The following is a 21,927-nucleotide window of genomic DNA, read 5'->3' as shown; positions in this document are numbered from 1 at the left end:
CTGGGATTGTAGCCCCTCTGTTGATTTGTATTGGTCAATCTTAGGCTGTACCAGCTCCACATGGTGAAGCTATAAGGTAGATGTAGTCCATAATGTAACCAGTGAGTGGAAGTACAGACAGTGTTTGCAATAAAATGGATGCTGAGTACAGTGCACGCCTGTGTTTGTGGGTCAGTTACAGTTCAACTCACGTTAGCCTCTTTTACACCGCCACCTACAGGCCAGAAAGTATCACACAGCAGCGCCAATGAGGGTTTGGTTTTTTTTTGAACATTTATTGCTAATAACTTGACAGAGAAAATGCTCAATTTGCTTAAAATGCAAATATGATCAGAGATAAACTGTCACCTCTCCAGTACATATCAATCAACATTTACATATGAAATACTGTAAACAAACTCTGAGGCCTAAATAAAAAAAGACTCTTTTATACAGTACAGCATCTTAAACCTTCACGATTCTAAAAATTCAACTAATACAAGTGGCAGGTTTCTGGGTTCAGCCTATAGACTCCAAACAGCTTTGGACAAGCCGTACAGCAATAGGGCCAGAATGACTCAACAATTCAGCACATGCAGAAGAAATTAAAGGATTATCTATGGCAATGCCTGGCATAAAAACTCAAACAGGCCAAGCATTTGCCATATAGTAAATTCTGAATGTGCTGTAACAAGTTAAAGGCCTCCATTTCTTAGTCTTGTTTCTACTGAACATCAAAATAAAAAATTAAACTTTTTTTTAAATCAGAATCAGTACAAAACATGCCAAATTTCTCCATACAAAAGGGGTTTCTCGCTGCTCCTTTGGCAATTTTCAGAAATCTTTTAGAAACAATAACCTAGACACTGTATAGTCGCTCTTACACAATCGAAGACTGTTTTGAAAGAATAGTCAAAATGTTCCAAGCTGTGTGGCCATAGACACAAACAATTGCCACATCGTCTGGAATTAGAAAACGTTTTCAATAAACAAGCAGGGTCATTTTCAACATCTAGAGTTTGCCCTTATTTCCACAAAAAGTAACAAATAAAACAAAAGGGGTTTTCTCTCTACTGAGAGACCTGATCTCTGTTCCTCACTCCCAGCGTCCAATGTCCTCAATAGAGTCTTTGTGACGTCTCTGTTCATAAGGCTTGAGAAAGGCTCTACAGACCAATGACCTTGTTTGAAATTGAAATACTCCATAAGCACAGCGTTGTCTGCTCAGATGTGATGTGCGCTTGCTTATTTTTGTGCTGCATGTTTTTTTGTTTTTTTTTTTTACCCTCCATGCTGCTGTTGGTGAAATTCAGCTTGAACTCATGCACAAACAGCATGCAGCGGCACCCCCTGGTGGCCAAAGGCGGCGTAGGTTCCACAGAACTGGAGGCAGTGAGCCGCTGGCAAAGTCTGCTATACATCAGTGCACTTAGACACCTGGCATACACACCCACACATTATATATATATATATATATATATATATATATATATATATATATATATATATATATATATATATAATTTCACACATACAGGCTTCTTCTGAGAACAATACTAGTAGTGCATCATGTCTGAATGAAAGAAAGCAAGAGCAAATCAGCAGCATATAAACAGAATGACCAAATGACCAAAGTATAATGTTCAACTCAGACCAGTTCACAGTATATCTGACTAGTGTAGTAATACAGTTTACATTCAAAACACATTGAAAAAGAAAAAAAAAGATAGTGTGTATGCATTTCTTACCAAAAAAAAGTGTTCTGTAACTATCAGAAAAGAAAATGGTCTCCAAAAAAAAAAAAAAAAATCTCAAATAAACAGTAAATACATATTTTTTTTTAGCTCTCATTAGCTGCTCATAGCAAGTATAAAAATTTCTGAAACTCTTCCTTGGGCCTCTATAAAATGTGTCCATTTCAAAATGTAGAGGCTACTAAGTACTCAAGTTAAGATTCACAATAACTCCTCCCTCCTATTCTTGGCTGAAATGTGAGAATTTCAGTTGAAATATAATCGTATATGGATAAATAAGATGGAAGCATACAACAAATTGCTCTTGGCATCCAACCTATTCAGTCCCATTAAAATGAAATAATTCTTCACACAGAAGCCCAAGTGTTCTTTTGCTTATGCCTTCATGAATGACTGAAACTACACTGAAAAGCTTTTGAGGGTAAAACAAAGAAAGAAATAAATCTGCCTTAGTTTAGGGCAGGTTCTCCACAATCTCTAACTCAAGAATCTTATAAAGATGGCTAATACAGATAACACAAACATCACATCGCTTTTAACAAGGGGTTTCTGGCCTCTTTACTACAGGGAACAGCTGGAAAGTGAAACAGAGTGCTTCCATGGTCCTCTGCTGTCAATCAGCTTTGTCTAGTGCTTCTGAGGAGTGTGGGGCAACGTACTTAAGCCGGAAGCCACCTGAAACACACACACACACAAAAACATGCACAAGCACAAACACAGACACACATACGGAGGGGTAGTCAGTGTAACGGCTCAGAGGAACATCAGAGTGCCTTGCTGATATCTGAATGCTCCTTGGCAGAGTGAAAAAAGCATATTTTGTATATTATAATATTATTATTGAATATTATAATAATATTCTGTAATGTACACACTAGTGGTGGGCAATATGACAATATTTCGCTTGTTCTGACCACACCTTCAACATATGGTGGTAGTTTTAATAGAGACTGTATGACTGTAGAAAAGGTTTGGGCAACTGGGGCAACTTTTACTTTAAGCTAGAAGGCTGGACCACCCCTTTTATCAACACAGGGCTCAGACGACTGAGGAACAGGAAGGAGATGTGGTGCTGGTGGGCTGTGATTAAAAAAAAAAAGGATGCTGGACTGAAATGAGGAGCTTCAGTCATGAACCCTCTCCCAAACGTGACATCACAATATGCTGTTTCTGAGCATACTGTGGACATCGCCAGTTTGAGCAAGTTGAGAGAAAAGACTGGGGATCTATTTACAGTAAAGAGTTGGGGGACTATTGACTTTCAGTGTTTTTAGCATCTGACAGAGCTACAACTGAACATCAAAAATGATCAACTACATCTCAGGTAGGTGGAAAACATGAACTTCTTTTTTTTTTAAACCACTCCTATGAAGAACATTAACCAACTGAATGTTTTATTACAAATACAGCGTAATTACTCCTGTTTAACTGGATTTAGAGCAGTGCTGACAGTTAAGCACTAAAAAAAACAAAAAAACAATAATGACTATTCAGTTTTTGATTGTATTTGACAAAATATGGCACTACTGGTGCCTCTTTGTCTCTTACAATTACCTAAACTTAGAAAAATAGAACACTGGGTGATAATAGGTCTTTAAATATTGTGATCTTCTGTTCTATTTTCACCATATTTCTCACCCCCACTATGCTCAAATGTTTTGGCCAAAATTTAGTCACCGACATCAATTATGGAAAATTTTGCTCCATTAATTTACTCAAATGTTCATATGACACAAATGGTCATATTTCAATAGACTGCAAAACACTACATTGTTCTGAGGCACAATGAAAGAATGTGCCTGCATAACTGAAACTGAACGATAGCAGCAATGTGATGGGCAGAGTGGGAAGATAAAACAAAGAAGGCACAGTTTGATTAGTAATAAACTGTTGAGTAATCAACTAACTGTTGACCATAATCAGTTAAAGTAATAATCCTTAACTGCAGCCCAAACTCGCCCTAAATCATTTCCTAATAGACTGTAATTTTATCAAAACGATGGGCCTTCAGGGATTTACAGCCCAACTTGTTCCCACACAAACACTGCATGGATATGATTTGTATATTGCAGGACCTGTGCTGCTCCAACGCACCCTTGGCTAAAACACTGACTAAATCACCGCCTGACCCTGCCGTTACCTGGCTGCCCAGCGTCCATGGACGGCTGCTTGCAGTCCTGTGCGTAGTGGCCACTCATGCCGCAGTTATAGCAGGACACTGTCCCACCCTTCTTCAGCCCCGCCCCTCCAGGCACCACACCCACCGGGGGGAAGAGGGGTGGATAGATGCGGCCAAATGCCCCCACCTGCTGCAGGGCGTATCCTGGCTGGGCGGCCAGTAGGTGGTCTGAGTGGGCGTGGAGGAGGGCAGAGCTTGCAAAAGCTGCAGTGGGCGAAGCGTGGGCGTAGAAGGGCAGGGGAGGTGTCCCGTTGCTCTGGTGGGCCTGGCTGGGGAAGGCAGCGGTGCTGCACAACGATGGAGCAAGGTGGAAAAATGGAGGAGGGGGGCCGAAAACCTGTCGGGCTGCATGGTGTTGCAGGAAGAAGTTGGGTGACTGATTGGCTGACTGGTGGGCTCCGCTGCCTCCACAGCTGCCACGACAACCACAGGCATTGCAGCCCGTCTGCTGCTGCTGGACGTTGGGTTGTGTCTGCGGCTGCGTGTGTGAGTGGGTCTGAGCTGGGATGGGAGTGCCGGGACCAGTGCAGACGCTGCTAGAAGATGAACAGACAGACATATAGATATAAATAAACAGATAGACAGATAAAAAAAATCAAATGTGAATTTTTAGCAAATTAGTTTGAGCTGCTCTCCAACACCACATATTGAGAAACCATGACTTGTCTGAACTCTACCAAACAGCAGTAAAGAACCGGTGTCTTTCATTTTGGACATGGGGTTTTTCATCTATGTACTCCAAAATAGGAAGCACAAAAAGACTACTGCATCTGGCTAATGCAGGTCAGAGTAATATAGTACAGCAATAATAGGATACAGACTGAGTCATTCTTCCATCTAGAAAATTCTCAACATTATTTTGGCTCTCATCACCTGCTTCAATTCACTGTTGCTCCCCCAATACCACTGCCATCTCATGAACTAACCTAGCAAAATCACCATATCCCCCTGGCAAAATCTTGCCAAGTTTGCAGTACAGTGGGTAGCTATGTGATTTTCAGTTAATGGCATGTATGCATGGGCCCAGTACAACACCAAAGCAAACCCTGTCACTCATGAACCTGTTCACTACTGAGGAGACTGTTTAGTCATCTTGAGAGTTCAGTGAGGCTGAAATTAATAATTGGCTCATCACATTGATTTGTCAGTCTACTCAGGCTTTAGCAGGAACTTCAGAGCTTCAAAGAAGCTATTCTTTTAGTTACTCCTTAGAGTACATATAGAGTATAACAGATCTGGATTTTAAAATATTTAATGAAAAGGTATTAATGGTGTTTCTTTGGAGTGTGTTTTTTTTAATTTAGTGGATAAGTATTCTAAAAGCATTCTCCTAAAAAACATAGATACTAGACCCGCCATTTCACAAATCCCGCAGAGAAGCAGTCTTGGGCAAAGTACATATTCCACCATGTTAGTGACGTTCTAACATGCTTTTTGGAAATATTGTGCATGCATGCATACACGCCATGCAAGCATATGAATGCTCCAGAATACACTCATAATTTATGTTTCTATTTTCAAGTAACTCCTTATCTTGATTAAAATCACAAGGAAGTCTGTAACTGACAGTCCCACAGAAGACACATAATCCACACTCACAATATCAGAGTATTTACATATTGGAAATACGTTCGTGTGCACTTGAGCAAAACCACAAACCACATGTGTGGACTTCATCAAAGGGCATTTGAATGATTTCAGTGTTGTGTTGCTAGCATAATGGTTTGGCTAGTCAATTAATCAAACAATAGTTCCTGCCTTGCTGGATGCATGATAAATACACATAACTATGTATATTTACACGTACACACTGTTAATGTAAGACGAAGGTGTCTCGCTCTGAGCCGTGCTGTGGGTGAGCGAGGCAGGTGGTAGTGGTCCAGGACCAGTCACTTGGTTAGATGAGGCATGGTGGGGCAGGGGCTGGCCAATGACCCTGGCTTTCCCTACAGGAGAAGTGATGGTAGATGGAACCTGAGACTGGGGTTGGGCTGCTTCTGGGCAGGCTGGCTGCAAAGGGCACTGGGTGGGTGAGAGCACACTGATGGCACCCATGGGGAGCTGCTGTGGCTGGGGGGTGGCAGGGGTCTCCGCTGCACCTCCAGAGGCTTGCCGGGTGTACCTACGATCCTGCTTGGTCAGGGGAATGGTGATTGTTAGTTTGCTCTCTCCAGGTTTGCCTACATCTCTGTGTGCAGGGCTGTACTGCAGGGCATAGGGGAGGCAGGAGCTCAAGGCCAGCTCCACCACAGCCGAAGAGCGTGGGACATCCGGGCACGACCGGTCCAGCTCTGCCACTAGTGGGTTCACCATGGCAACTGCTTTCCGTCCGGCAGCCTTAGGGATGTGAGATTTGTCTGCCAGACCCTGGGCAGAGTTATCTGACTGACTCTCTATGTCTGCAAAGAGAGGAGATGCATATAAGAGCTGAAGATGCTTCAGTTATGTGTGCTGTTCTGCAGTTGTTGCATTAGATAAAGTACCCCACCAATTAGCACCATGTAGGCTGCATGGCTAAATCACCACACACAAGCATTTAGTCTTGTTAGCCAAGTTAAGTAATCTGAAACAAACTTGGTTTTCTGGTTATCGATTTAAAAAAGGACAAGAAAACGGCTGCTTTTGTTGTTTTTAGCTGTGTCACACTAATCTGTCCATCTTTACAGATAACAGTGTATCATAAGGTTTCAGAAACCAAACATGCAAGTATATTTGAGATCAAGAAACACCTTGACACGGCTTAAGACAAGTGTGTTTTGATTTAGGCGTGCGGTGTGTATGTTGCCAACTGGTATCCAAAACCAAATGCTACTTTAATTTAGTGCTTAAGTTATGAGTCTAACATTACTAACAAACACTAGAAGTCAAAGGAAAACACCTAAATCTTTTCCATAAATATATATCCCCAAAACCTCTCTCAACCTGCTCGAACTGCATCCAGCTCTTCACTGACATCCTACAGACTTACTGCTGTGGTTTAGGATATCGTATGATTTACTGTGAGCTATAAAAATGAAGAAAAATTTCACCATGTGGCTGAACAACATGAGATGTTTCAGAAATCAGGTGTCGTGCCAAATTAAGACCCCGTCCCCATCCACCACATGCACAGACGCTAGCATACGGACACTACAGATTACACTCAACTTCTGTTGTATCCTTATTTTAATTCCTGTTCATCTTGTTTTTTTTTTAACTGAAGATATGTTTATAAATAGACACAACAGAAGCTGTTGTGATTTGCGTGCATGAGAAAGAGAGCTGGAATCTGTAGGCGAGGTGCAATTCAGCACAACACCTGTTGTCTTAAATGGTTGTTGACAGCAAACACCTACATGGTAAAGTATTGATAATTTTTATGGTTCACAGTAAGTCATATCATGTTCTAAACCACAAAAGTGAGTCTGTGTGAACCTAAGAACTGAATGTGGTTTGAGCAGGTTGAGAGAAGTTTTGGGAACATATTTATGGAAAAGATTTGGATGAAAATTGACTTCTAGTGCTTGTTAGCAACGTAGACGTAGCCTGAGAGCTCCAGCACAATACCAAAGAAGCAACATTTAGACACCAAACGTCTTGTGTAAATTAGATTTTTCACCAAACCATTCCTTTAATGTCAGTGTCCAAATGTATATTTATTAGCTTCACAGCTCATCAGTGTTGGTAGTTTAGGACAGACAGCATAGAGTTAACACAGTATTATAATTGATGTGATGTCAAAGAGCCAACCTTGGGTCTCCAGGCTGCGCTGGTGATGAACGGGGCTAGATGGCACAGAGTTGGAGCTTTCTGATGATGTTTCTCCATAAGTGTCCCTGCCTGTAGCTTTAGTGAATCACAATAATGTGCACAGATACACACACACACACACACACACACACACACACACACACACACACAGGCTTAGATAATACATACCCAAGCAGTTGCACTCACACTGCACCAGTTCCTTACAAAACAAACACAGCTCCTCATCCAGTAATGGCAGATGCAAAACTACATTAGCACACATATATCCAATTCATCCTCACTCGACAGCATTACAGCTCTACATATATTCTTAGTTAATTTACAATACAATCTATATGCCATCAATAATCTGACTTACACAAAGCCACCCACACTCTTACCCTTAAACATGGCCTGGGTCATCATCTGTACTGCAGGTGCTCGCTGAATTCCATTGGCTACAGAGCTTTTCACAGCAGTGCCTCTCCTGCCTCTGTCCCTGCAAAACACATACCTTCAGTGCTTAAAGCCACACTGTAGATAAAACAGTTGGACCTAACTAGTAACACCTAAAGCTCTCTGCTTTAAACACTCCAAAATATGACTGTTCGCTACAGGTTTGTGCTTGTTTCTTTTTTCAATCAACAATTCTCTGAAACAACCTAACAGCTCGCTTATAACCTACCAAAAAGAGTTGAAGAGACTGATTTCAGTGGTTATAAAGACAGCCTGTGATTGTGATTCAGTTGCTTAGTACTACTCGACACAATACATAACTCGTCTAGGCTTTTTGGCTGCCACTTCACATCAGGCTTTGTTTGTTTATTTGTTTGTGTTGTATTGTGTATGGTCTGTGTGTTTGTTACCTCTGCCAACCCAGAACCAGCCACAGTAATAGAGTCTGAAGTTTAAGTGGGTGCCTCAATGATGGACTTAACAGCACAGCAAAGGAGCCTGCCTGGGCCACTTTGTCTGAGCTGCCAGAGATGTTTGTGTGTTTTGATTGCTATTGATTTGTTTTAATAGTAAAGCAGTCTTGGGTTTGAGAAAGAGGTTATACAAATGTAACTAATTATAATAATTCATTTATCAGCACCAGTACTAGTGCTGTAGTACTCAAGTCTTGAGATCATAAATGAACTCTATCTCGGTCTTGGGCTTGTCTCAGCATTGGGGTCACTCTGAGTGCAATTTTTCCATCTGACGTAACTGGAAACAGAACCTTTTTTTAGTTTGTAGTTTAGCTTGTTTATATTCATAGTTCTAGAATATCAACAAAACCTTCAAACAGAAAAAAGTCTATTCTCCACACATTCACATAAAATCTGTTCACAGTCAGTTGAGGATCTAATTAATCTTCCCATGACAGCTTAACTGGTATTATTTATTGTTTATTGATGTTCACAAAATTCAGATTATTCTCTGAGGGCAGACTGGAATGTTAATACTAAGTTTTCATTTGATTTTAAAAGTGAATGCAAGTTGTTTGAGTTTTATTCAGTTGAAATTAGGTGGTGATTCTGAGTAGGTTTTACAGAAGAAGTGACACAGAATAAAGTCACCATTATTTGCTTCCAAATGTTACAATGCAAAAACTATATATGATAATAAATAATATTTTTACAATATATAACATATTTAAAATAATACAATTTCTTAAATGTACATAATATATAATGAGTGATATTGACTATACAAAAAACTACAAATAAATTTAATCATTTTCGGCACTTGATCCCCACTTTCAGTGAACCAAATCCTTTACAGTAGCTCTAAGCAGATTAACCTCCAGATTTATGTTGAGATGGGCCCTTTTCTGCTGTGCTTACAGACTCTACATAGTGTGGGGGTGTTATGGCACACTAACACTACAAAATGAGCCAGCCTCACACTCAATGGCCACCTGCTGCTATCCAACAACACAGCGGTCAGCCAAACATGTCCTGCCTTGCAGTGCGAAAATGGCATTGAAATCCTTCATTTTTCTCTCTACTGAAAAGAGCAATGACATGACAACTGATCGACTGCTGTGAATGGAGGATCTCACTGTGATGGAGCATTACAAGCAATATTAAGGCAAGCGACTGGCAAAACATTTAAGTCACCTATGTTTAAGAAAGTGTCAATATATTTTCCTGCCTCACAGCAATGATTCAACATCAAGTAAGTCTTCCCAGAAGAGTACAGACAGGTAGTTGAGGAGGGAAACTATCTAACTCTGTAACAATCCCATAAATAGTGCTTTTCTTATATATTGCTTTCTTTTATGACTAAAATGTCACCTTACACAAGCATCACACATGAGTAATCCCATATGTTGAGCTATAGATGTTAAATTGAGCAAAAACAAGAGCACTGCTAACTGTTATGAGACCATTACTCTGTATGATTCCCTGAGTACAGGTAAAAGGAATCAGTATCAAAGAAAAAAAAATTCCTGTTGCATCCCTAGTGATTTGTAACAAAAATGTACCATTTAGTACTGCTTTAAAATGTGTTTCATCTCTCCAGAGAACAGCATATTAAACCCACCATCATCTCTTCAGGAGAGTAGGGAAAAAGCTCTCTGTAGCTATATATGGCCCAGTTCACACACAAACTCCAATAAGTTTAGCTCTCAAGAGGCTGAAAATGGGGCTGAAAGGGGAAGATGCTGTTCTGTGGGGAATGCAGTTTTCTGCTGCGCTACATTTCACTCTCCACCTCTCAACAAGCAAAACAGTTTCTTTGAAACTGAGAGGGAAAAAAAGGTCAACACTTTTAACTTGATCAAAAAGAAAATGCAACATAGCCAAAATGTAAGAGGCTGAGATAAAGCATGGACTGAGTGTATATGTGTATGACGGTACCTTTTGCCTGGCGGCCTCCCTTTGTTCTTCATTGCATTCCTCTCCTCCGAGCAGTTCTGAGTGGACACACAAATGGCTGGGCTCTCACACTCCTGCAGTATAAAGCAAAGCAGAGACAATGCAAAAAATGAACACTCCCCAAATACTCAGGTTCACATAAGTACAGCAGAGACAGAAGTGCGTGTACTGTGCAAAAAGGGAGGACCAAGACTGTACAGTATGACAGGCTTAAACAAATTTGCGATTAAATGAGATTTCATGAATGTAAACATAAAATATTCAGTGCAAAGGTAAGTATTCATTTATTCACTTGCATGCATGCAAACATTTACATTGCTGTCAGTGAGTCTTGCTTACTTAGCAAGAGAAACAAACATTACCAATGTACTACTAATTGAAGCTGAAAGAAATCATATTTAGGGGACAATGAGTCACCCTCAGCATTTAATATTTCACAATGGGTAAAGGATTTCCCTTCGCTATTTATGACCAAGCCAACAGTGATTTGTTCTGTCGGTACAGTCAAGCAATAGGCAAGTCAAGACGTCCTACATAACCAGCAATCCAACTTTCAAACGCAATAATGCTCACAGGCATGGCCTGTCAAAAAGACATAGCACATGTGAAGATATCTATCTTGCAGAGACTCAAGCGAGTCACACCGGAAGACTCAGAATTGCTGAAAGATGATGTTCTTCTGGAGATAAAAAGAAGCCCTGAAGACTCTTACCTGCTGAGGCTCTGCCCCACACTGCTGGGAGCTTCGCCTCCTCCCTTTCACCTCTCCATTCATCTCACTGTGGACACTCCTTCTGCTGCACTCCCACTGGCTGGCCTCTGGCTGCTGCTTACTACAGAGAGAGAGAGTGAGTGAGAGAATGAGTGAGAGTGTGAGACTCTATAGTACATCTCAGTGTGTATGAAACTCACCTGTGTCCTGTGTTTCTGACACTGTGTGTAAGATTCTTCGAGCAGGAGACTCCATAGGCATCAACGTCTGGACACAAGAAAAAGTTTCAGTACAAAAATCAATCAGCAACAGCCAGCTAAACTGCTGTCATCATCTGACTGGGACGCTCTTTCCCAAATGGCAAAGAAAAATCTGAGCTTTTAGCAAAGGCAAGCGTCTGTTAGCCCATATGAGATTTCAATATAGCAGATGTGAGCACAGAATGCATGTGGGGGTGTTTGTTTGCATACATTTTCCAGGCAAATAAATTAGTCAGTGTTAGCAGCAATTGGCATTATTACTATCTTAAATACATTTATGACAAATATTTATATACAGATACTTAATACATATATAATACATATATGGGCCATTTCACTTAAACATATTTTTTTCTGTACAAAGAAACTGCACAACCTGACACAGTATAAAAATAAGAGTGTATGTGTGCGTGAGAGAGAGTGCATCTCTTACCCTCCTCCAGGCTAGAGGTTTCTGAGCAGTCTTCTGAGAAGCGAGGAGCGGGCTGTTGCGTTCTGGCTCCAGGTGCGCTGTTGCCTACAGACAGGAACACACAATTAGATATTACACCTCCCTCAGGACACACACAGAACACCTGTCACACTGTACCACATGCAGTACATCTGCATACTGTATAGATTCACTGCACCACAGGCAACAGCCAAACCTAATAATACCCTGCTAGGCCCTGTTGGCAATATTCAAATATAATTAATATCATAATTTGCCTTGTGAGCAAAGCAGTATGTTGGAATGTGCATGGCTGTCATCCCTTGTGCAATAGCAGACTGATGTCGCTGTTGTTACATATTTCCCCTCTAGATGTACGTCTGTTCTGTATACAAGACTGCCAACTACAACACAGCAGAATCAAGGCAACAGGGTATTGTATGAAGTAAGCCTGGCCTTAGATAAATAGCTCAACTGTGTTCAGCATTTTAATTCAGTATAAATAGGATCCATTGTAATTGTACTGAATAAAAATGAACTGGCTTTTTGGATTGCCTGGACTAAACCTGCTGAGACAATACTATATCAGTACTTAAGTACTACTATATAGTGCCACTCAAAAGTTTGGAACCGCCCTACTCCTATAAAAGATTTTCATCTTTATTACTTTCAACATTTCACAATAATATAGATCACTTAACATTTTTGCCTAGGGAATGAAACAGCGAGTCTTTATATGATGTCTTAGGATAATAAAAACAGAAATTCATCGAGGTGTCTCCAGACTTTACTACTTTCTCCTGCACAATGTCAGGAATACCAAATTTTGAAATTGCTAGGATATCATCTACATACTAAGGCAGTTTTACAGAGAGATAACATAGGTTCTTTCTTCCCAAACCCAAGAAAAAAAACTGCATCACTCCGTCCTTTGCTATTTTCAAAGCTAGGCACCCTGTAATTCACAGATGAAAAGTACAGGCTCTGCTTGAATGTCTTGGCAGAAGGAGGCTGAATTTTTATGGTAGAATGATGTGCTTGTTACTGCTGCTGAAGCAAATGTAAGGGGGACTTACAGTGGCTGCAGTGCAGGGAAGACACATCAGGCAGGAAAAACCCAGAAACCTGGCACATCTGAAGAAACTCCTTCGGCACGGACAAGAACATCTCCCTGCACAAGACACAGACAAAGATAGAATCAGTGAGGGTGAGAAAGTGAGACAACAGAAACAAGTGTAAATGAAGAGAAGAAAATGAGAGCTAAAAAGAGTGAGAGTGAGAGAGCAGAGGGAGGGAGCGACTGACTGAAGTAGATTATTCAATATTCACCAGAATTCAATATTGTCATTAGGGCTGTATATGATAAACAAAAAAGACAATTAAATCATTAATTGCAATTATCTATATGACCGTTAATCATAAGCTAAAACTTCATGATCGTGTCAGCTTTAAAACCAATTCTACATCCTGGTACTGCAGACATCATGAAATTTTAGCTGACGATTAACTGTAGTATAAATAATTGTGATTAACGATTTGTCTTTTTTGTTCATTTTATGCAATTAAAGCAGCTAAATCAGATTATTTATTTAGCTTCCCAGCTGTCTTTACTTTGTAGCCAACACAAGGTCACGGTGACACGAAATAATATACTGCACTGTAGTGCCCACAAGCACAATCACAGGTTTCCACAGTTAGAATCATGTGTATAGGCAACCAAAGCTTACATGTTTTTTCTTGAGACTGTGCAAAATTGAGCTAATGCTACTTGCACTGCAAAAGTCAGCATCAGCTATCTAGCTAACAAACCGAAGCGCTCTCCTAACCGTGTTGTAAACGTGTGAACGTATGTTACAGCACCAGGTTAAGAACTTTTGTTTTTTCTCCAAGACAAATAACTTCTCAGTGAATGTGTCTCCAGCTTTCTTTTATTTTGTCCCAGCTGAATTGATGAAAACACATCCATATCAAGAAAGTTCATTGTCCAGAAATGTGTGCTGTGTTGGTGCTGCACTGTCCTGTCTGTTTACTGTGTCTAATGTCTGTTTAATTTATCGCATTTATTATATTGTGTCTAGCTTAAAGTTTTATGTTTTGCACACTAGGTCTGCACGTTTGCACTTTGTACTTTGTGTTCCTTGTTGCACCGTGTTGTTCCTGGAGGAACGGAATTTCACTCCACTGTGTACTTGGACATAGACGGAATGACAATAAAAGCCTCTTGACTTGACACGGAAAGTGACTGTGCAAAATAACCACAGCCAGCTCAATTAACTGTAATTATCTCAAATAAATTAAATCAGGCAATATCATGCTTAATACAAAGAGGGCAGACAAGTACATTGTTCTTTTCCGTTATTTGATATACTTCCGCAACATGTAAGAACTTCAAATTTATACATAATGTCTTTTGACTTTGTATTCATAAATACAAACAAAAAAGCATGTATTAATAAGCATCATTCTACATAAATGTATCAATCTGCAGGTAGTGATTCAGGCTTATAATAATATTCAATAAAGCATGCACATTTTTTATAATGCACCTATATCACCTTACTGCAGCAAGTACCAATATCAATAACCAATAGTGTTAAGATAGTTGCTCAAAAAAAAGCTGGTCCCACTTTATATTGTCACCAATAACTGTAGTTACACATGAATAACATATGTAACAACAACGTAACTACTGATGATTCAGGCAATGGCACAGATGGATTACAGAACTAAAGCTTGTACAGATGTGTATCAACTTGTTTTGCCTCATGTAATTAAACAAGTGTATGTTCTACACAGGAACTTTCCTTTAGTGCAGTGTTAAAGTTACACTTTAAAATAAGTGGACAGTTGCTGCGTAGTTGTTATGTAGGTAGTGTGTAATAATGCAGTTGTAATGTACACATTGATTTGAGGGCAATGTACCACATTTAAGTAATATTATAAAAGTTACGTTTTAGGATCAGGATAATCACATTTATGTTATTACCTTTGTGTAATTACATGAGAGAGAATAGGCTATTACAACTATCAAGATACACTTGTGTAATTACATGAGGTAAAACTGAAGTTGATACACGTGTAATTACATAGGCTGTAGTTCTGCAAGCCATCTGTAACAGCAACTAAATCATCAGTACTTACAATGTTGTTGCATGTTATTCACAAATAACTACACAGTTATTAGAAACACAATATAAAGTGGGACCAAAAAGGTATTTATTACAAATTAGTAATCGCTTCTCTCAAACTGTGATGGGAAAATGTAATCTCGCTATTTATTACATTACTTCTAAGTTACTGTCTAAAACCCAAAGTATTTTTCTTGTAATTAACAATTGGTACACATATGCATAATGCAAATGATACAAATTAATGAAACAAATAATACAAATCGGTAGCAACTCAAAATTACAAGAGAAAAACAACAGCATCAAACAAATAATATCTTTATGAAAAAAATGAAAAGAATTAAAATCGTCCTTTTTTGTTTAGATAAGTTTAGGGTTTTCTCTTGTTTACCACAGAGATTTTTAGCCATAGATTTCATATTAGAATGATTAGATGCTTCAACTTTTCAGATTGCTTGAAAAGTCACTATCTGTAATATAACTGAAAGAATTTAAACTGTAACGTTGTACAAAAGAAAAAGTCATCACTTTACTGCAAAGCGTTAATTTGTTCAGATTATCAGCGTTGATGGGAAAGATGGATCACTAAATAATTTTACATAATCAGACATGGTCAACAATTGTAAACCTCTTATTTAGTGATGTGCAGTGATGTCGACTCAGCCATCTTGGCGCATACCCATTTATTTTCTATACACATTATACATAATTACATTTTTATCCAAGCTGTTCATACCAGCAGGTTACTGCAACATTAGGATTCACGTCCAACAACCTTCGTGTGAATATGAAAGAATGTGACCTGGGTTTGCGATTTCACAATGCAATGCGTTTCATCAAGAAGTGTAAATGAATCGCATTACTGTGAGGTCAGAGATTGCAGTGCTTGTAATAAAAAACTATATGAGGCAATACTTTAGCTGCTTCTTCAGTTTTGCCTGCACTCACTACGAGCCACTCAGAGAGGATTCCTGCAGGCTTCTCTTCGCTGTTTGTGTTTCTGGCCAGACCAGGCAATAGCAGTCACATTTCAAACGCACCACAGGAAGAAGAATCCCCCGCGGTACTGACATCAGGCCTGCTGACCTAAATATTGCAGCTTGCCTTTCAGCTCTGAAAGGACACTTTCCATTTCATGTAAAAAGCTCCCCTCTAAACTGATACCAAACCTTCAAGCACACAATACCCACTGCTTTGGCCAGATGGCAAGGACAAGAATCATCACTCTCCAAACCTACGTTTAAGCTCCCGAGGGGTTAAAAAAAAAAAAAAAACCTGAAATCATTTATTCTACACAATGTCTTCCAGTCAATATCAGCACTGTAGAGTTGTGCGATTGTTGCTAGCAGTCAGCGCAGAAATATGAATAAACGCTGCATTCTGCCAGATTTTCACTCATTTTTTTCCACTTTGTGTGAGTGAGAAAGAGATCAGGAGAAGCTGCTTAATCTGTATTAGGATAATCTGCACAGCATAAATATATTCCGGAAGCATCAGTATAAGAGGACGATGAACACTTCCAACACATCAGGCAAGCTGTTATTTGGAACTGCTATGAATAGGATATAGTGGGTTATACAAAGTCATGTTAAAAGCCAAGTTACAGTATTAAAAAGAGACAGGAAGAAAAGACAGAAGCGCAGAACCCACTCACCTGAGCATTCTCTCCAGGTCCCTGTGCTCACCCTCAGTCTGATTCAGTAAACCCACAATGCCCTGCTCCAAGCCAGTTGAGCTTTGCTCCTTATTCAGCTACAGAAACCGAGAGAAACAGATCAAAACAGACAGATTTACTGTGATGGTTCTACCAAAAATCACATTCACACAATTCCCCTTTCCCCAGATATAATTAGTCAAAATTAGCCAGGGCAGGTTTTGGTATCTGAATTTTGCATTTTGGAGTTACATTATATGGACAAAAGTATTGGGACACACCTCTTAATCACAAAATCCAGGTGTTTTCAGTTCCATTGCCACAGATTTAAAAAAAAAAAAAAAAAAAAATCAAGCACCTAGCACCTAGTACTGTAATAGGGTGCCACTGTTGCAACAAGTCGATTGTTGAAATCTCTTCTCTCCTATATATTCCACAACCAACTAGGAGTGGTATTATTGAAAAGCAGAAAAGTTTAGGAACCACAGCAGCGAATCACAGAATCACCGAATGCTGAGGCACGTAGTGAATAAAAGAGGCCAACACTCTGCTGACTTAGTAACTGCTGAGTTCCAAACCTCGACTGGCATTAATATCAGCACAAAAACTTTGTGCCAGTAGCTTCATGTAATGGGTTTTCATGTCCGTGAACCTGCATGCAAGCTGCATCACCAAGCACAAAGCCAAGTGTCAGATGGAGAGGTGTAAAGCACGCCGCCGCTGGATTCTGCAGAAGTGGAAATGTATTCTATGGAGTGATGAATCATGCTACTCTATCTGGCAATCTGACTGATGAGTCTGGGTTTTGTGAATGCCAGGAGAACTTTACCTGCCTGATTGCATTGTGCCAACTAAAAGGTTTGGTGGAGGAAGGATAATGCTATGGGGTTGTTTTTCAGGGATTGGCCTAAGCCCCTTAGCTCCAGTGAAGGGAAATCTTCAGCAAACCAAGACATTTTGGACAATTATACACTTCCATCTTTGTGGTAACAGTTTGGGGAAGGTTTTTTTCTGTTCCAGCATGACTGTGTCCCAGTGCACAAAGCAAGGCCCATAAAGGCATGGTTGGGTGAGTTTGGTGTGGAAGAACTTGACTGTCCCACACAGAGCCCTGACCTCAACCCCATCAAACACCTTTGGGATGAACTAGAACAGAGATTGGGGCCCTCTCGTCCAACATCAGTATCTGACCTTACAAATGCTCTTCTGAATAAATGGGAAAAAATATCCACAGACACTCGAAAATCTTGCAGAAAGCTTCCTAGGAGATTGGAAGGTGTTATATCTGCAAAGAGGTTGGAGAACCAGCGTTGTGACTGGGAGGTCGCTGGTTCGATCCCCTCAGCTGACAGTACGTGATTGAAGTGCCCTTGAGCAAGGCACTTAACCCCCATTTGCTCCCCAGGTTGCTCATCGCTCCAGGCAAGTGTGCTCACTGCCCCCTGTACCCACATACGTGCAGACTAGTGAACACACACACACTAGCGTGCATGTATGTGGGTGCTCCACTGCAGGTATGGGTTAAATGCGGAGGTCTAATTCCTCTGTGTGCAAACACAGTAGGCTAATGGTTCTGAAGTATGGATAATATTGAATATTTGCTGATGCTGCGTGAGCCGATACGATTTGAAAAGTCTTGTAGGTGGAATGTGTATGTGTCCCAATACATTTGGCCATACAGAGTATGAAGATATGTAATGAAAGCTTATGCCCACTTGTTAGCATTGTGTGAGTAATCTGAAATAATGTCACCGTTTCAACTTGGGTGCTACTGCTATTTTTAGCTATGCCACATAACTGTCATACAGTGTCAGAGACCGCATTAGCAAGTCTACATAAGATTTAAGCAATAGAATCTAAGAGGCATTGCTTTATCTCGAATAACATCATTGTTGTGATTCAGTCACTGGCACAAGCTGAAGGCAAGTACAGGCAAACTGAAGGCAAAGAAGCCCTTAATATTGTGTGAAATGTGTTTTAATATTGCCTTAAACTTACTTAATAAAAATAAGTTTTAGGCATCTAAGCAAATTTTCAAACAATTTACCTCAGCAGTGAGTTTATCACAATATACATTACAATAAAGTCATATTCATAATTCACATAAACATAAAAACAATAATAAGTAACAAGAATTTCTTGGGTCCATATTTTTCCTTGACACCTTCACCTTCACCCTATATATATATATATATATATATATATATATATATATATATATATATATATAGGGTGGGCCATTTATATGGATACACCCAAATAAAATGGGAATGGTTGGTGATATTAACTTCCTGTTTGTGGCACATTAAAATATAGGAGGGGGAAAACTTTTCAACATGGGTGGTGACCATGGCGGGCCATTTTGGATCCAACTTTAGTTTTTTCAATGGGAAGAGGGTCATGTGACACATCAGACTTATTGAGGATTTCACAAGAAAAACAATGGTGTGTTTGGTTTTAACGTAACTTTATTCTTTCATGAGTTATTTACAAGTTTCTGACCACTTATAAAATGTGTTCAAAGTGCTGCCCATTGTGTTGGATTGTCAACGCAACCCTCTTCTCCCACTCTTCACACACTGATAGCAACACCGCAGTTGTTTCACTTTCCAGGAAACTGTTAATCTAGGAATGCTCAGACCTGACACCCATAATGTGGTGGTGCACCATCTTACTGGAAAAACTCAGGGAACATGCCAGCTACCAAAGTGGATTGGTTGTTGTGGGCCCGTTGAATGGCCCCCAAGGTCTCCCGATCTGACCTTAGACTTTTATCTTTGGGGTCATCGGAAGGCAATTGTCTATGCTGTGAAGATACGAGATGTGCAGCACCTGAAACTACGGATACTGGAAGCCTGTGCTTCTGCGGTGTTGCTATCACATGATGTGTGATGTGTCACATGACCCTCTTCCCACTGAAAAAACTAAAGTTGGATCCAAAATGGCCAACTTCAAAATGGCCACCATGGTCACTACCCATCTTGAAAAGTTTTCCCCCTCCCATAAACTAATGTGCCACAAACAGGAAGTTAATATCACCAACCATTCCCATTTTATTTGGGTGTATCCATATAAATGGCCCACCCTGTATATAAATAACACATACTACACAAATAAATCGATTTTGAAAATGTGTCTTGGGTGCCTAAGACTTTTGCTCAGTACTGTATGCTCTAATGTTGTTGTGTTTTGCACAGAGCCATTAAACTGTTGCAACATCAGGTTCAGCACATTTTTTCCCTCAGATTAATCTGATGTTGTTTTGTTCCAGACAAGCTATGAAGCATTTCACCAGTTGTAACAGAATTGTACTCTGTTCTTTATAGTTCTGGCTATTTCCCGTTTGTTTAGTCGCTCTGTGGTCACAGCTGTTGACTCAAAAGTTTGCTTACAAACAGAGATAGGTTTGATTCAGTGTAGACCTGCTGCCACACAGTTCTTCAGAATCAGACCGAATGGGCTGCAGCTCACACATTATGTTATAAAAAAGTTATCTAATGTATGCACTGTCAGTTTTTTATATAAGCCAGTCAGGACAGTCATAAATGTGCTGTTATTGCAAATAAAAGCACAGATAGAATGTTTCTCAGCTAAGCAGATTAAAGGGGTAAAAATAACTTTACAACACAGTATAAAGCAAGTAAGCAAGAATGCATTTTGCATGATGTTTACATGTGGGTACAAGCTCCCCATTACTTGTAGCTAATGCGCAAAACAAAATAAATAAACCTTTGATACAAAACATGGCCAGTTAACTTCTTTGTGCAAGAAGAAAATTTTGCACAAATTTCTGTTGGAACTATGTCTAAAAGCTTGGGTCATGCAGGTGTAAGGCATACTATTCCATGACATTAGGCACTTTGCTTTATTCAATGAATTTACTTCTATTTATAATAGCATCTAGCGCTCACTGTTGGTAAACTGCAAAGTGAATGCTTCTATTTTATTATATAACCATGAGGACATAAAGGCCATGCTTTACTTTCAAAAAAGAAAAAGATGCTCTTTAATTTAAATGAAATGCACCTGCCATCCACAAACTGAGCACTGCAATAGCAACACTTTAATAGCAGAAATACCTTCAACAGAAAGTCCTGTAATTCACGGTGACTTTTGGTCACAGCAGTAGACGACGAGTCTGACCATTTCACCTGGAAAGAGAGAGACGAGGTTAGACTTACAGGAAAGTGTTACTCTAAACCAAGACAGATGCAAGGTTTCCTTTCAGCAGTACAGTATTTCACCTGACATGACTAACTTCCCTCCTTATGGTCAGCTTGCATAACTTCTGCCTCCCTACTATTTACTGCTTTATAGAGCTTTGTCATTTAATACACTAACAAAAATATCAAAAGCCAATGTAAAAGGTTTTCTACCATGTCATCTCTTTTAACGTTACAAGCTATATAAAAGGTCACTGCAAAATTTAGGCCCATGTCCTAAAACAATCTGGCCAGGTCTGACGTATGAGAAACTACAAGCATCAAAGCAGTGACATCAGCTATGAAGTGTGTGCCCAGAATGTTTCAGAATTCCAATACGGCTACATTCGCTCATTGCACCAGATCATTTCTCTTCTGTGCGCTTTTTTGGTGAACAACCAAAACTGCTGCATTGCCACAGTTGTCTGTAGTGTGACAGACTAGGAAAATCACCTTCTGACAATATACAGTTTTATGTAAGAGTTACACCATTGCTAGCTTGACTGTATTTATATCTCCACAGATCAGTCACTAGTTTGGGCAGCAAGGATTGATTGACACAAATGGTTGTATGATGTATTTGTGTAATGCATGCTGGGTAGTGCAGTGAGAGAACATTGATGGGGGGGGGGCACAAAACCATAATTCCTGATGAAGCTTAAGGATTTTATAATACAATTAACTAATCTTAAGCAGGAATGTATATTTTAAGCAATAATGCATCTTTAGACTTTTCAAAAATGGTTATTTAAAGAAACATCCATTAAAAGGTTCTTTAGGAAATTAAAAAGCTGTTCTCCTATGGCATCCAAAGAACCCTCTTTGGCACCTTTATTGTAAGTGCATAGGTTTGTGCTGTAACTATAGGTTTTTTTTTTTTTTTTTAAGTTGCTTTGTAATGGCAAACCTAATATTCTAAACTGGCCTCAATTCTTTCATGCAATGGCCTATAATGTGCTCCATTTAGGAAACAGCTTATAAGCATGCTGTTCCAGAGACTGGAGGCTCCATCACTAAAGCAGATACAAACTAG

The 21,927-nt window shown here is 39.7% G+C and overlaps 1 protein-coding gene across 5 annotated transcripts in view; it reads right to left on the bottom strand.

The window, feature by feature from the left end:
- Positions 1–254: 254 nt before the first annotated feature.
- zcchc2 (zinc finger, CCHC domain containing 2) overlaps positions 255–21,927 on the bottom strand; it is a 41,523-nt gene continuing 19,850 nt past the window's right edge. For 2 of the 5 annotated variants that reach the window (XM_017707405.2, XM_037547699.1), the window contains exons 4-15: positions 20,772–20,843; positions 16,693–16,790; positions 12,987–13,081; positions 11,914–11,997; positions 11,421–11,487; positions 11,221–11,341; positions 10,491–10,582; positions 8,043–8,140; positions 7,642–7,737; positions 5,720–6,311; positions 3,874–4,448; positions 255–2,408 (exon numbers count right to left, since the gene is read on the bottom strand). In XM_017707405.2, the coding sequence (XP_017562894.2) occupies positions 2,347–2,408; positions 3,874–4,448; positions 5,720–6,311; positions 7,642–7,737; positions 8,043–8,140; positions 10,491–10,582; positions 11,221–11,341; positions 11,421–11,487; positions 11,914–11,997; positions 12,987–13,081; positions 16,693–16,790; positions 20,772–20,843 (2,052 nt within the window). In that variant the 3' untranslated portion in view covers positions 255–2,346. The remainder of the gene's footprint in view (positions 2,409–3,873; positions 4,449–5,719; positions 6,312–7,641; positions 7,738–8,042; positions 8,141–10,490; positions 10,583–11,220; positions 11,342–11,420; positions 11,488–11,913; positions 11,998–12,986; positions 13,082–16,692; positions 16,791–20,771; positions 20,844–21,927) is intronic. The other 3 variants (XR_005131851.1, XR_005131852.1, XM_017707406.2) reach the window with 3 other exon arrangements.

The sequence above is a fragment of the Pygocentrus nattereri genome, chromosome 19 (assembly GCF_015220715.1).
Source record: "Pygocentrus nattereri isolate fPygNat1 chromosome 19, fPygNat1.pri, whole genome shotgun sequence".
In the NCBI taxonomy this organism is placed as follows: Eukaryota; Metazoa; Chordata; class Actinopteri; order Characiformes; family Serrasalmidae; genus Pygocentrus; species Pygocentrus nattereri.
The sequence above is the reverse complement of the archived record's forward strand: the minus strand, read 5'-3'. Positions and strand labels throughout refer to the sequence as shown.